We start from the raw sequence: 12294 nt of genomic DNA, 5'->3' as shown, positions 1-12294 counted from the left end.
GCAGCAATGATACAGCAGCTCCAACCACATAATCTCAGCACTGAGTATACCTGCAGCTCTATCAGCCTCTCACATATACAGGCACAGCACAGGGCTGCAGCAACAAGTGGCATCACAATTCATACAGGAGGGAGGGAAACACTGAGACCCCCATTTATAAACATAGGGGCAGATCAGAGCATTGGATTCAGCAGCGAGGACTGAAGCCGGGTACAGGGGGACCATTTGTCAGGAACAAGGCGAGAACGACCCTTCTTTCTCAGATCACCTCCAAGTAAACACCCGGTCCCCACTGGTGACGCGCTTCACAGGTGCCTGCATAGGCAATAGCGCAGCGATGCAGAAACAACGAATTCCCCATGCAGGGAGTATCTGGCCAAATAGAAACCTAAGGACCATTATTAACCCTATATCCAGATAGAAGAGTGAGGACCCCTGTAATGAATGACGACGTAAACAATTTCATACCCTAGCAATGGCCCAATACAAATCTGTCACCAATAAGCGATCATACAAGGGGTTAATGGGAATAAATTGTATCAATTTTAAAAAACAAACAAACTCAGAAATAAGAACATATGGGGGACAATGTTTCTTGCAGTGGCAACAATGTAGCAATGCACAAGACGATATAAATACGGCAACAATGTAGCAATGCACAGGTCGGTATAAATAAATATGCAACAATGTAGCAATGCACAAGATGTTATAAATAAATATGCAACAATGTAGAAATGCAAACACTCCCGCCACCCACACACACACACACAAAATATAGCAACAATGTAGCAATACACAAGACTGAATAAATACGGCAACAATGTAGCAATGCACAAGGCAGTATAGAGAAATATAGCAACAATGTAGCAATGTGCTCACCTGGCAGATAGAGAAGCAGCAGAGCCAGATAGGAGCTTTCCTGCAGCCTCATTCCCAAAGACCCCAGAACTTGTCCTCTCAGAAGACCCTGATCCTTGCAGGGGAGTCAGATCCACAGATGCATGAAGCAGGTGATCCCACAGATCAGTGATCTCCTTGGATCTCCTCTGGCCAGCAGCTCCTCATGCCTCCAGTCCTGGCTGCACATGTATACAGCAGTAGTTGCTTTCCTGCTCCCTTGTCCTCTGCAGTTTTTCCTGCTGGAGTCCTGGATCCCCCTTTCCCTTGGTGCAGTGCTTGCCCCTGCTGCTGCCCCCTGTCCTTGCTGCTGCCCCCCCTGTCCTTGCTGCTGCCCCCTGTCCTTGCTGCTGCCCCCCCTGTCCTTGCTGCTGCCCCCCCTGTCCTTGCTGCTGCCCCCTGATTTACTGCCTGTGCTGCACTGTCTCCCCCTCTGAGCTTCACTTTATTCTGTGTCCTTCTACCCTCACTACCTCCCAAGCCTCTTGTGGAACAAACCAAGTGAGCCAGCAGCAGGGGGGGTATCACTTCCCATTTGCTTCCTAAATTAGCCCTGGAGTCAGCAGCCGGTGCCTGGGGGGCTTCCAGGGAAGTTGTGGGTGACGGCTCAGTGGTTGGATTAATAAGGGCAGGGGTCTCACAATACAGGGGCTGTGTTAGACCGGCGAGCTGAGCGCACACTCACCTGAGTCTGGAGTGCCACAGTCTCCTGTTGGATCTTCTTACAAACTTGTAAAGACTTAGGTGAATGGGACACAATGGCTGTAATAATGAAAAACATACAGGGGCCACGCAAGAACCAGCCCAGAACTGCAGCAATGAAACCCGACACACCGGAGGCACATATGTGCGATGTAATGCGAGCTGCTGCACACTACAACCCCCAGCATGTCCTGACACACACTGCTCCAGAGTTGGTCACCTCAAATGAGCCCCAATAGCCCCCCAAGAGTGAGGTCTCAGGTACGACAACAGCCCCTGCACCCGCTATATATACGGCTGTAATAATAGCCCCCCAAGAGTGAGGTCTCAGGTACGACAACAGCCCCTGCCCCCGCTATATATATGGCTGTAATAATAGCCCCCCAAGAGTGAGACCTCAGGTACAACAGCAGCCCCTGCACCGCTATATATACGGCTGAAGTAATAGCCCCCCAAGAGTGAGGTCTTAGGTACGACAACAGCCCCTGCACCCGCTATATATACGGCTGTAATAATAGCCCCCCAAGAGTGAGGTCTCAGGTACGACAACAGCCCCTGCCCCCGCTATATATATGGCTGTAATAATAGCCCCCCAAGAGTGAGACCTCAGGTACGACAGCAGCCCCTGCACCGCTATATATACGGCTGAAGTAATAGCCCCCCAAGAGTGAGGTCTCAGGTACAATAGCAGCCCCTGCACCGCTATATATACGGCTGAAGTAATAGCCCCCCAAGAGTGAGGTCTCAGGTACGACGGCAGCCCCTGCACCCGCTATATATACGGCTGTAATAATAGCCCCCCAAGAGTGAGGTGTCAGGTACGACAACAGCCCCTGCACCCGCTATATATACGGCTGTAATAATAGCCCCCCAAGAGTGAGGTCTCGGGTACAACAGCAGCCCCTGCACCGCTATATATATGACTGTAGTAATAGCCCCCCAAGAGTGAGGTGTCAGGTACGACAGCAGCCCCTGCACCCGCTATATATACGGCTGTAATAATAGCCCCCCAAGAGTGAGGTCTCAGGTACGACAGCAGCCCCTGCACCCGCTATATATACGGCTGTAATAATAGCCCCCCAAGAGTAAGGTCTCAGGTACGACAGCAGCCCCTGCACCCGCTATATATACGGCTGTAATAATAGCCCCCCAAGAGTGAGGTCTCAGGTACGACAGCAGCCCCTGCACCCGCTATATATACGGCTGTAATAATAGCCCCCCAAGAGTGAGGTCTGAGGTACGACAGCAGCCCCTGCACCCGCTATATATACGGCTGTAATAATAGCCCCCCAAGAGTGAGGTCTCAGGTACGACGCCAGCCCCTGCACCCGCTATATATACGGCTGTAATAATAGCCCCCCAAGAGTGAGGTCTGAGGTACGACAGCAGCCCCTTCACCGCTATATATACGGCTGTAATAATAGCCCCCCAAGAGTGAGGTCTCAGGTACGACAGCAGCCCCTGCACCCGCTATATATACGGCTGTAATAATAGCCCCCCAAGAGTGAGGTCTCAGGTACGACAGCAGCCCCTGCACCCGCTATATATACGGCTGTAATAATAGCTCCCCAAGAGTGAGGTCTGAGGTACGACAGCAGCCCCTTCACCGCTATATATACGGCTGTAATAATAGCCCCCCAAGAGTGAGGTCTCAGGTACGACGCCAGCCCCTGCACCCGCTATATATACGGCTGTAATAATAGCCCCCCAAGAGTAAGGTCTCAGGTACGACAGCAGCCCCTGCACCCGCTATATATACGGCTGTAATAATAGCCCCCCAAGAGTGAGTTCTCAGGTACGACGCCAGCCCCTGCACCCGCTATATATACGGCTGTAATAATAGCCCCCCAAGAGTGAGGTCTCAGGTACGACAGCAGCCCCTGCACCCGCTATATATATGGCTGTAATAATAGCCCCCCAAGAGTAAGGTCTCAGGTACGACAGCAGCCCCTGCACCCGCTATATATACGGCTGTAATAATAGCCCCCCAAGAGTGAGGTGTCAGGTACGACGGCAGCCCCTGCACCCGCTATATATACGGCTGTAATAATAGCCCCCCAAGAGTGAGGTCTCAGGTACGACAGCAGCCCCTGCACCCGCTATATATACGGCTGTAATAATAGCCCCCCAAGAGTGAGGTCTCAGGTACGACGCCAGCCCCTGCACCCGCTATATATACGGCTGTAATAATAGCCCCCCAAGAGTGAGGTCTCAGGTACGACGCCAGCCCCTGCACCCGCTATATATACGGCTGTAATAATAGCCCCCCAAGAGTAAGGTCTCAGGTACGACAGCAGCCCCTGCACCCGCTATATATACGGCTGTAATAATAGCCCCCCAAGAGTGAGGTCTCAGGTACGACGCCAGCCCCTGCACCCGCTATATATACGGCTGTAATAATAGCCCCCCAAGAGTGAGGTCTCAGGTACGACAGCAGCCCCTGCACCCGCTATATATATGGCTGTAATAATAGCCCCCCAAGAGTAAGGTCTCAGGTACGACAGCAGCCCCTGCACCCGCTATATATACGGCTGTAATAATAGCCCCCCAAGAGTGAGGTGTCAGGTACGACGGCAGCCCCTGCACCCGCTATATATACGGCTGTAATAATAGCCCCCCAAGAGTGAGGTCTCAGGTACGACAGCAGCCCCTGCACCCGCTATATATACGGCTGTAATAATAGCCCCCCAAGAGTGAGGTCTCAGGTACGACGCCAGCCCCTGCACCCGCTATATATACGGCTGTAATAATAGCCCCCCAAGAGTGAGGTCTCAGGTACGACGCCAGCCCCTGCACCCGCTATATATACGGCTGTAATAATAGCCCCCCAAGAGTGAGGTCTCAGGTACGACGCCAGCCCCTGCACCCGCTATATATACGGCTGTAATAATAGCCCCCCAAGAGTGAGGTCTCAGGTACGACGCCAGCCCCTGCACCGCTATATATACGGCTGAAGTAATAGCCCCCCAAGAGTGAGACCTCAGGTACAACAGCAGCCCCTGCACCCGCTATATATATGTCTGTAATAATAGCCCCCCCAAGAGTGAGACCTCAGGTACAACAGCAGCCCCTGCACCCGCTATATATACGGCTGTAATAATAGCCCCTCAAGAGTGAGACCTCAGGTACAACAGCAGCCCCTGCACCCGCTATATATATGTCTGTAATAATAGCCCCCCCAAGAGTGAGACCTCAGGTATAACGCCAGCCCCTGCACCCGCTATATATACGGCTGTAATAATAGCCCCCCAAGAGTGAGACCTCAGGTACAACAGCAGCCCCTGCACCCGCTATATATACGGCTGTAATAATAGCCCCCCCAAGAGTGAGACCTCAGGTACAACAGCAGCCCCTGCACCCGCTATATATACGGCTGTAATAATAGCCCCCCAAGAGTGAGGTGTCAGGTACGACAGCAGCCCCTGCACCCGCTATATATACGGCTGTAATAATAGCCCCCCAAGAGTAAGGTCTCAGGTACGACAGCAGCCCCTGCACCCGCTATATATACGGCTGTAATAATAGCCCCCCAAGAGTGAGGTCTGAGGTACGACAGCAGCCCCTGCACCCGCTATATATACGGCTGTAATAATAGCCCCCCAAGAGTAAGGTCTCAGGTACGACAGCAGCCCCTGCACCCGCTATATATACGGCTGTAATAATAGCCCCCCAAGAGTGAGGTCTCAGGTACGACGCCAGCCCCTGCACCCGCTATATATACGGCTGTAATAATAGCCCCCCAAGAGTGAGGTCTCGGGTACGACAGCAGCCCCTGCACCCGCTATATATACGGCTGTAATAATAGCCCCCCAAGAGTGAGGTCTCGGGTACGACAGCAGCCCCTGCACCCGCTATATATACGGCTGTAATAATAGCCCCCCCAAGAGTGAGGTCTCGGGTACGACAGCAGCCCCTGCACCCGCTATATATACGGCTGTAATAATAGCCCCCCAAGAGTAAGGTCTCAGGTACGACAGCAGCCCCTGCACCCGCTATATATACGGCTGTAATAATAGCCCCCCAAGAGTGAGGTCTGAGGTACGACAGCAGCCCCTGCACCCGCTATATATACGGCTGTAATAATAGCCCCCCAAGAGTAAGGTCTCAGGTACGACAGCAGCCCCTGCACCCGCTATATATACGGCTGTAATAATAGCCCCCCAAGAGTGAGGTCTCAGGTACGACGCCAGCCCCTGCACCCGCTATATATACGGCTGTAATAATAGCCCCCCAAGAGTGAGGTCTCAGGTACGACAGCAGCCCCTGCACCCGCTATATATATGGCTGTAGTAATAGCCCCCCAAGAGTGAGGTCTCAGGTACGACGCCAGCCCCTGCACCCGCTATATATACGGCTGTAATAATAGCCCCCCAAGAGTACGGTCTCAGGTACGACAGCAGCCCCTGCACCCGCTATATATACGGCTGTAATAATAGCCCCCCAAGAGTGAGGTCTCAGGTACGACAGCAGCCCCTGCACCCGCTATATATACGGCTGTAATAATAGCCCCCCAAGAGTGAGGTCTCAGGTACGACGCCAGCCCCTGCACCCGCTATATATACGGCTGTAATAATAGCCCCCCAAGAGTGAGGTCTCAGGTACGACGCCAGCCCCTGCACCCGCTATATATACGGCTGTAGTAATAGCCCCCCAAGAGTGAGGTCTCAGGTACGACGCCAGCCCCTGCACCCGCTATATATACGGCTGTAATAATAGCCCCCCAATAGTAAGGTCTCAGGTACGACGCCAGCCCCTGCACCCGCTATATATACGGCTGTAATAATAGCCCCCCAAGAGTAAGGTCTCAGGTACGACAGCAGCCCCTGCACCCGCTATATATACGGCTGTAATAATAGCCCCCCAAGAGTGAGGTCTCAGGTACGACGGTAGCCCCTGCACCGCTATATATACGGCTGTAATAATAGCCCCCCAAGAGTGAGGTCTCAGGTACGACGCCAGCCCCTGCACCGCTATATATACGGCTGTAATAATAGCCCCCCAAGAGTGAGACCTCAGGTACAACAGCAGCCCCTGCACCCGCTATATATACGGCTGTAATAATAGCCCCCCAAGAGTGAGGTCTCAGGTACGATGCCAGCCCCTGCACCCGCTATATATATGGCTGTAATAATAGCCCCCCAAGAGTGAGGTCTCAGGTACGACGGCAGCCCCTGCACCCGCTATATATACGGCTGTAATAATAGCCCCCCAAGAGTGAGGTCTCAGGTACGACGCCAGCCCCTGCACCCGCTATATATACGGCTGTAATAATAGCCCCCCAAGAGTGAGGTCTCAGGTACGACGCCAGCCCCTGCACCCGCTATATATACGGCTGTAATAATAGCCCCCCAAGAGTGAGGTCTCAGGTACGACGCCAGCCCCTGCACCCGCTATATATATGGCTGTAATAATAGCCCCCCAAGAGTGAGGTCTCAGGTACGACGCCAGCCCCTGCACCCGCTATATATATGGCTGTAATAATAGCCCCCCAAGAGTGAGGTCTCAGGTACGACGCCAGCCCCTGCACCCGCTATATATACGGCTGTAATAATAGCCCCCCAAGAGTGAGGTCTCAGGTACGACGCCAGCCCCTGCACCCGCTATATATATGTCTGTAATAATAGCCCCCCAAGAGTGAGGTCTCAGGTACGACGCCAGCCCCTGCACCGCTATATATACGGCTGTAATAATAGCCCCCCAAGAGTGAGGTCTCAGGTACGATGGCAGCCCCTGCACCCGCTATATATATACGGCTGTAATAATAGCCCCCCAAGAGTGAGGTCTCAGGTACGACGCCAGCCCCTGCACCCGCTATATATACGGCTGTAATAATAGCCCCCCAAGAGTGAGGTCTCAGGTACGATGGCAGCCCCTGCACCGCTATATATACGGCTGTAATAATAGTCCCCCAAGAGTGAGGTCTCAGGTACGACAGCAGCCCCTGCACCCGCTATATATACGGCTGTAATAATAGCCCCCCAAGAGTGAGGTCTCAGGTACGACGGCAGCCCCTGCACCCGCTATATATATGGCTGTAATAATAGCCCCCCAAGAGTGAGGTCTCAGGTACGATGGCAGCCCCTGCACCCGCTATATATATATACGGCTGTAATAATAGCCCCCCAAGAGTGAGGTCTCAGGTACGACAGCAGCCCCTGCACCCGCTATATATATGTCTGTAATAATAGCCCCCCAAGAGTGAGGTCTCAGGTACGACGCCAGCCCCTGCACCGCTATATATACGGCTGTAATAATAGCCCCCCAAGAGTGAGGTCTCAGGTACGATGGCAGCCCCTGCACCCGCTATATATATACGGCTGTAATAATAGCCCCCCAAGAGTGAGGTCTCAGGTACGACGCCAGCCCCTGCACCCGCTATATATACGGCTGTAATAATAGCCCCCCAAGAGTGAGGTCTCAGGTACGATGGCAGCCCCTGCACCGCTATATATACGGCTGTAATAATAGCCCCCCAAGAGTGAGGTCTCAGGTACGACAGCAGCCCCTGCACCCGCTATATATACGGCTGTAATAATAGCCCCCCAAGAGTGAGGTCTCAGGTACGACAGCAGCCCCTGCACCCGCTATATATACGGCTGTAATAATAGCCCCCCAAGAGTGAGGTCTCAGGTACGACGGCAGCCCCTGCACCCGCTATATATACGGCTGTAGTAATAGCCCCCCAAGAGTGAGGTCTCAGGTACGACGCCAGCCCCTGCACCCGCTATATATACGGCTGTAATAATAGCCCCCCAAGAGTGAGGTCTCAGGTACGACGCCAGCCCCTGCACCCGCTATATATACGGCTGTAATAATAGCCCCCCAAGAGTGAGGTCTCAGGTACGACGGCAGCCCCTGCACCGCTATATATACGGCTGTAATAATAGCCCCCCAAGAGTGAGGTCTCAGGTACGATGGCAGCCCCTGCACCCGCTATATATACGGCTGTAATAATAGCCCCCCAAGAGTAAGGTCTCAGGTACGATGCCAGCCCCTGCACCCGCTATATATACGGCTGTAATAATAGCCCCCCAAGAGTGAGGTCTCAGGTACGACGCCAGCCCCTGCACCCGCTATATATACGGCTGTAGTAATAGCCCCCCAAGAGTGAGGTCTCAGGTACGACGCCAGCCCCTGCACCCGCTATATATACGGCTGTAGTAATAGCCCCCCTTCAGTCTGGGGCTTCTCAGGGCCGCCGTCATGTGCCTCTGTGATATTCACAGTATTGTTGTGTCAGATTCCATGAAAATCCTCCCAAAAAATAAATCGCGCCTGTCCCATCAGACTGTGGATACCGGGTCTGATGCTCCCTACACACAGAGGCACATTATACCGCACCTCCACAGCAGGAATCCATCCAAGGGTCGGATCCATCCCATAGGAGTGTGTTCACACTTGGTGGATGCGCTGCAGATTTTCTGGATGGAAAATCCACTAAACTGGCACCAAAAGTGCAGAGAAGCTCAAGTATCACTTTCAGCAAAGTTTGTAATTCTTTACCGACAGTTTTTTTGGGCATTGAAGGAATGATAAATCCCCCCTCCCCTCAAATCCCCTCCCCCGTCTGTTATTATGGCGTAATGTGACACACTAATAACAATTAGGCGCCATTTCTCAAGCATTTTTATTTTATGTTATTGTAAAGAGGCCACTTCTTTTAACTGTTTGGCGGTTTTTTTTGTCTTCCCATTGGTTTCTGTTAGCAGAAGATTCCTGAAGAACGGTCCGGTCACTTCTTTTAACCGTTTTGGCATTTTTTTTGTCTTCCCATTGGTTTCTGTTAGCAGAAGGTGCCTGAAGAATGGTCCGGTCACTTCTTTTAACCCCCCGTCACATACAATATCGGTTCTAACGAGTTCACATACAATGTGACTGTCAGGCGCAGGCTAGAAAAATACCTATAATATCTAATGTTTGCAATTTCAGTGCTCTAAAAGTGACCAGTGACCTTCATAGGGATGTAATAAAAGAGACTACACATAATCAGGTGCAAAATAAAACCATTTACTAAACATAAAACTAATAACTCTGAAATACAAACATTTCAAAACTCCCGCCAAATAGTCCCCAGTTCGACTCTGTCAAAAAACTCTACAAAGAAAATTTATGGAAACAAACTTAATTTTAAGGTACCTTAAGTACTATTAAACACATATTCAATCAGAATTAGATCCTGAAGTTTCCCCAGAAAAATTACACTTGCAGAGCATGTGATGAATAAAAACATAAAATACCAGCCTTATTGAGTGTGACGTGTTCACATACAATGAGCCTGAGAGATTAGCGCAGTTATATCTGTCCTCCTGAAGCTCTGCAATCCAACTGTGGTATGAGGTTTCACAGAGCTGCTAGAGACAGGAGACTACCTGGAGGGAGGGGATTCCCTCACAATCTGGTGAGGAAGGAGAAATGAAAGGAAAAGAGATGTGCCTGTCAGGCCTATTGTATGTGACGGAGGGTTTTAAAGGGGTTATTCGGCTTATTTTGAGTTTTTTTCATTATTCCCCTATTGGGCTACATTGGGGCAGGTAAGTAGATAGAGAGCACTTACCTGCCCTGCTGTCAGCCCCTCTCCCCTGGCTCAGAGGGGTCATGTGACCGCTCCTGCCGCGATTTTGCTGCTTCCGGTCATTTCATGTCAACATAGGCAGGGCCATGTTGACATGCAAATGTGGAAACAGCATGTCGCTGCCCTGCTGGGTGGGTACAGTGCGATGAGCCCCGCCCCCTTCCCTGCACCCTCCCACACATTTCCCCGCACCCCGTACTCTGCCCACAACCTCCCCCTGCACTTCTGTGGGGACCCGTGACCTGGGGGCGAGGCCTGGCGGCAGCTGCCGTGGTGTCAGCGCCAGCACCGGGCCCCTGCTCAGGATCACACATTCAAATGTACCGGCATCACAGATCACAGATCACAGATCACAGATGCCGGTACATTTGAAAGTGCTGATGAGAAGGAGCGTTGCGCTTCTCATCACTGTCCCGCTGTCTGTGCTCTCTTCAGCACAGCGGTGACGTCACTACTGTGCTGATATGGCCAGAGCACAGACAGCGCGCGAACGTGCAGGAGCGGCGGGGACCGAGGACGGGTGAGTATGTACTCCCTACATGTGTTCCCTATGGGGGTAGGGGTGGTCGGTGCAGAGCCCGATGTGTATGCGGTGCAGAGCCTGATGTGTGTATGCAGTGCAGAGCCCGATGTGTGTATGCGGTGCAGAGCCTGATGTGTGTATGCGGTGCAGAGCCCGATGTGTGTATGCGGTGCAGAGCCCGATGTGTGTATGCGGTGCAAAGCCTGGTGTGTATGTGGTGCAGAGCTCGATGTGTGTATGCGGTGCAGAGCCCGATGTGTGTATGCGGTGCAGAGCCCGATGTGTGTATGCGGTGCAGAGCCCGATGTGTGTATGCGGTGCAGAGCCTGATGTAGTGGGGGGTGCAGAGCCCCCGATGTGGGGCTGTTATTTGCAATGCTGTAGTGATAACAGGTCAGGTGCTGGGGAAGAATATACTGACAGGGACTGTGTGTGCAGGGGGCGAGGCTGGACACTGGGGAGGGGCTGGACACTGGGGAGGGGCTGGACACTGGGGAGGGGCTGGACACTGGGGTGGGGCTGGACACTGGGGCCGGGCGGTGCCAGCTGTGACTGGGAGGTGTGGCACAGGAAGTGGTCAGTTTGCTGGAGCTGAATGTAAACAAGGAGCTGCAGAGAATAAAGGGTGAATTCAAGAGGAACAAAAGTTAGAAAACAAAAAATAACAATCTAGGTGTGTTTTATATGACAATACAGCACAGATTAGCTTAAACTCAAAAATTTTTGTTATGCCGGACAACCCCTTTAACTATTTGGAGTTTTTTTACTCTTCCCATTGGTTTCTGTTAGCAGAAGGTGCCTGAAGAACGGTCCGGTCACTTCTTTTAACCATTTGGCGGGTTTTTTTTACTCTTCCCATTGGTTTCTGTTAGCAGAAGGTGCCTGAAGAATGGTCCGGTCACTTCTTTTAACCATTTGGCGGGTTTTTTTTATTGTTCCCATTGGTTTCTGTTAGCAGAAGGTGCCTGAAGAATGGTCCGGTCACTTCTTTTAACCATTTGGCGGGTTTTTTTTATTGTTCCCATTGGTTTCTGTTAGCAGAAGGTGCCTGAAGAATGGTCCGGTCACTTCTTTTAACCATTTGGTGGTTTTTTTTTACTCTTCCCATTGGTTTCTGTTAGCAGAAGGTGCCTGAAGAACAGTCCGGTCACTTCTTTTAACCATTTGGCGGTTTTTTTTTACTCTTCCCATTGGTTTCTGTTAGCAGAAGGTGCCTGAAGAACAGTCCGGTCACTTCTTCTAACCATTTGGCATTTTTTTGGGGAAATCTTGAGTGTTTAGAAGACAATCAAAAGCCCATACATGAGCAGCAGATCATTTCTGATATGGAAATCAATAGGAAGATTATTTCAGGAATTTCCGTGTTTCTTTGCAGTTGTTTTTCCGGACAGACCCATTAAAAAAAAAAAAAAAAAATTAAACACACCTGAGAAAACCACGAGAACAAACTCAACAAACCCATCGATACTCAACCGTCACGGATCCAGCGCCGCCTCTCTGCCGCGGCTCCAGTCTTTATGGACAGGCTGCAATGACTGCTATTCACACCATTAGCAGAGCTCAGGGACTGGCTGTTCAGGTGCATTGTAGTTATCACATT

The 12294-nt window shown here is 51.6% G+C and overlaps 1 protein-coding gene across 1 annotated transcript in view; it reads right to left on the bottom strand.

Annotated features, from left to right (window-relative positions):
- The window catches only part of LRP4 (LDL receptor related protein 4), an 86085-nt gene extending 84893 nt beyond the window's left edge, over positions 1-1192 (bottom strand). The window contains exon 1 of the mRNA XM_075325508.1: positions 880-1192. Coding sequence (XP_075181623.1) covers positions 880-931 — 52 coding nt within the window. The 5' untranslated portion in view covers positions 932-1192. The remainder of the gene's footprint in view (positions 1-879) is intronic.
- Positions 1193-12294: the final 11102 nt, after the last annotated feature.

This window comes from Anomaloglossus baeobatrachus, chromosome 10, assembly GCF_048569485.1.
Source record: "Anomaloglossus baeobatrachus isolate aAnoBae1 chromosome 10, aAnoBae1.hap1, whole genome shotgun sequence".
NCBI lineage: Eukaryota > Metazoa > Chordata > Amphibia > Anura > Aromobatidae > Anomaloglossus > Anomaloglossus baeobatrachus.
The sequence above is the reverse complement of the archived record's forward strand: the minus strand, read 5'-3'. Positions and strand labels throughout refer to the sequence as shown.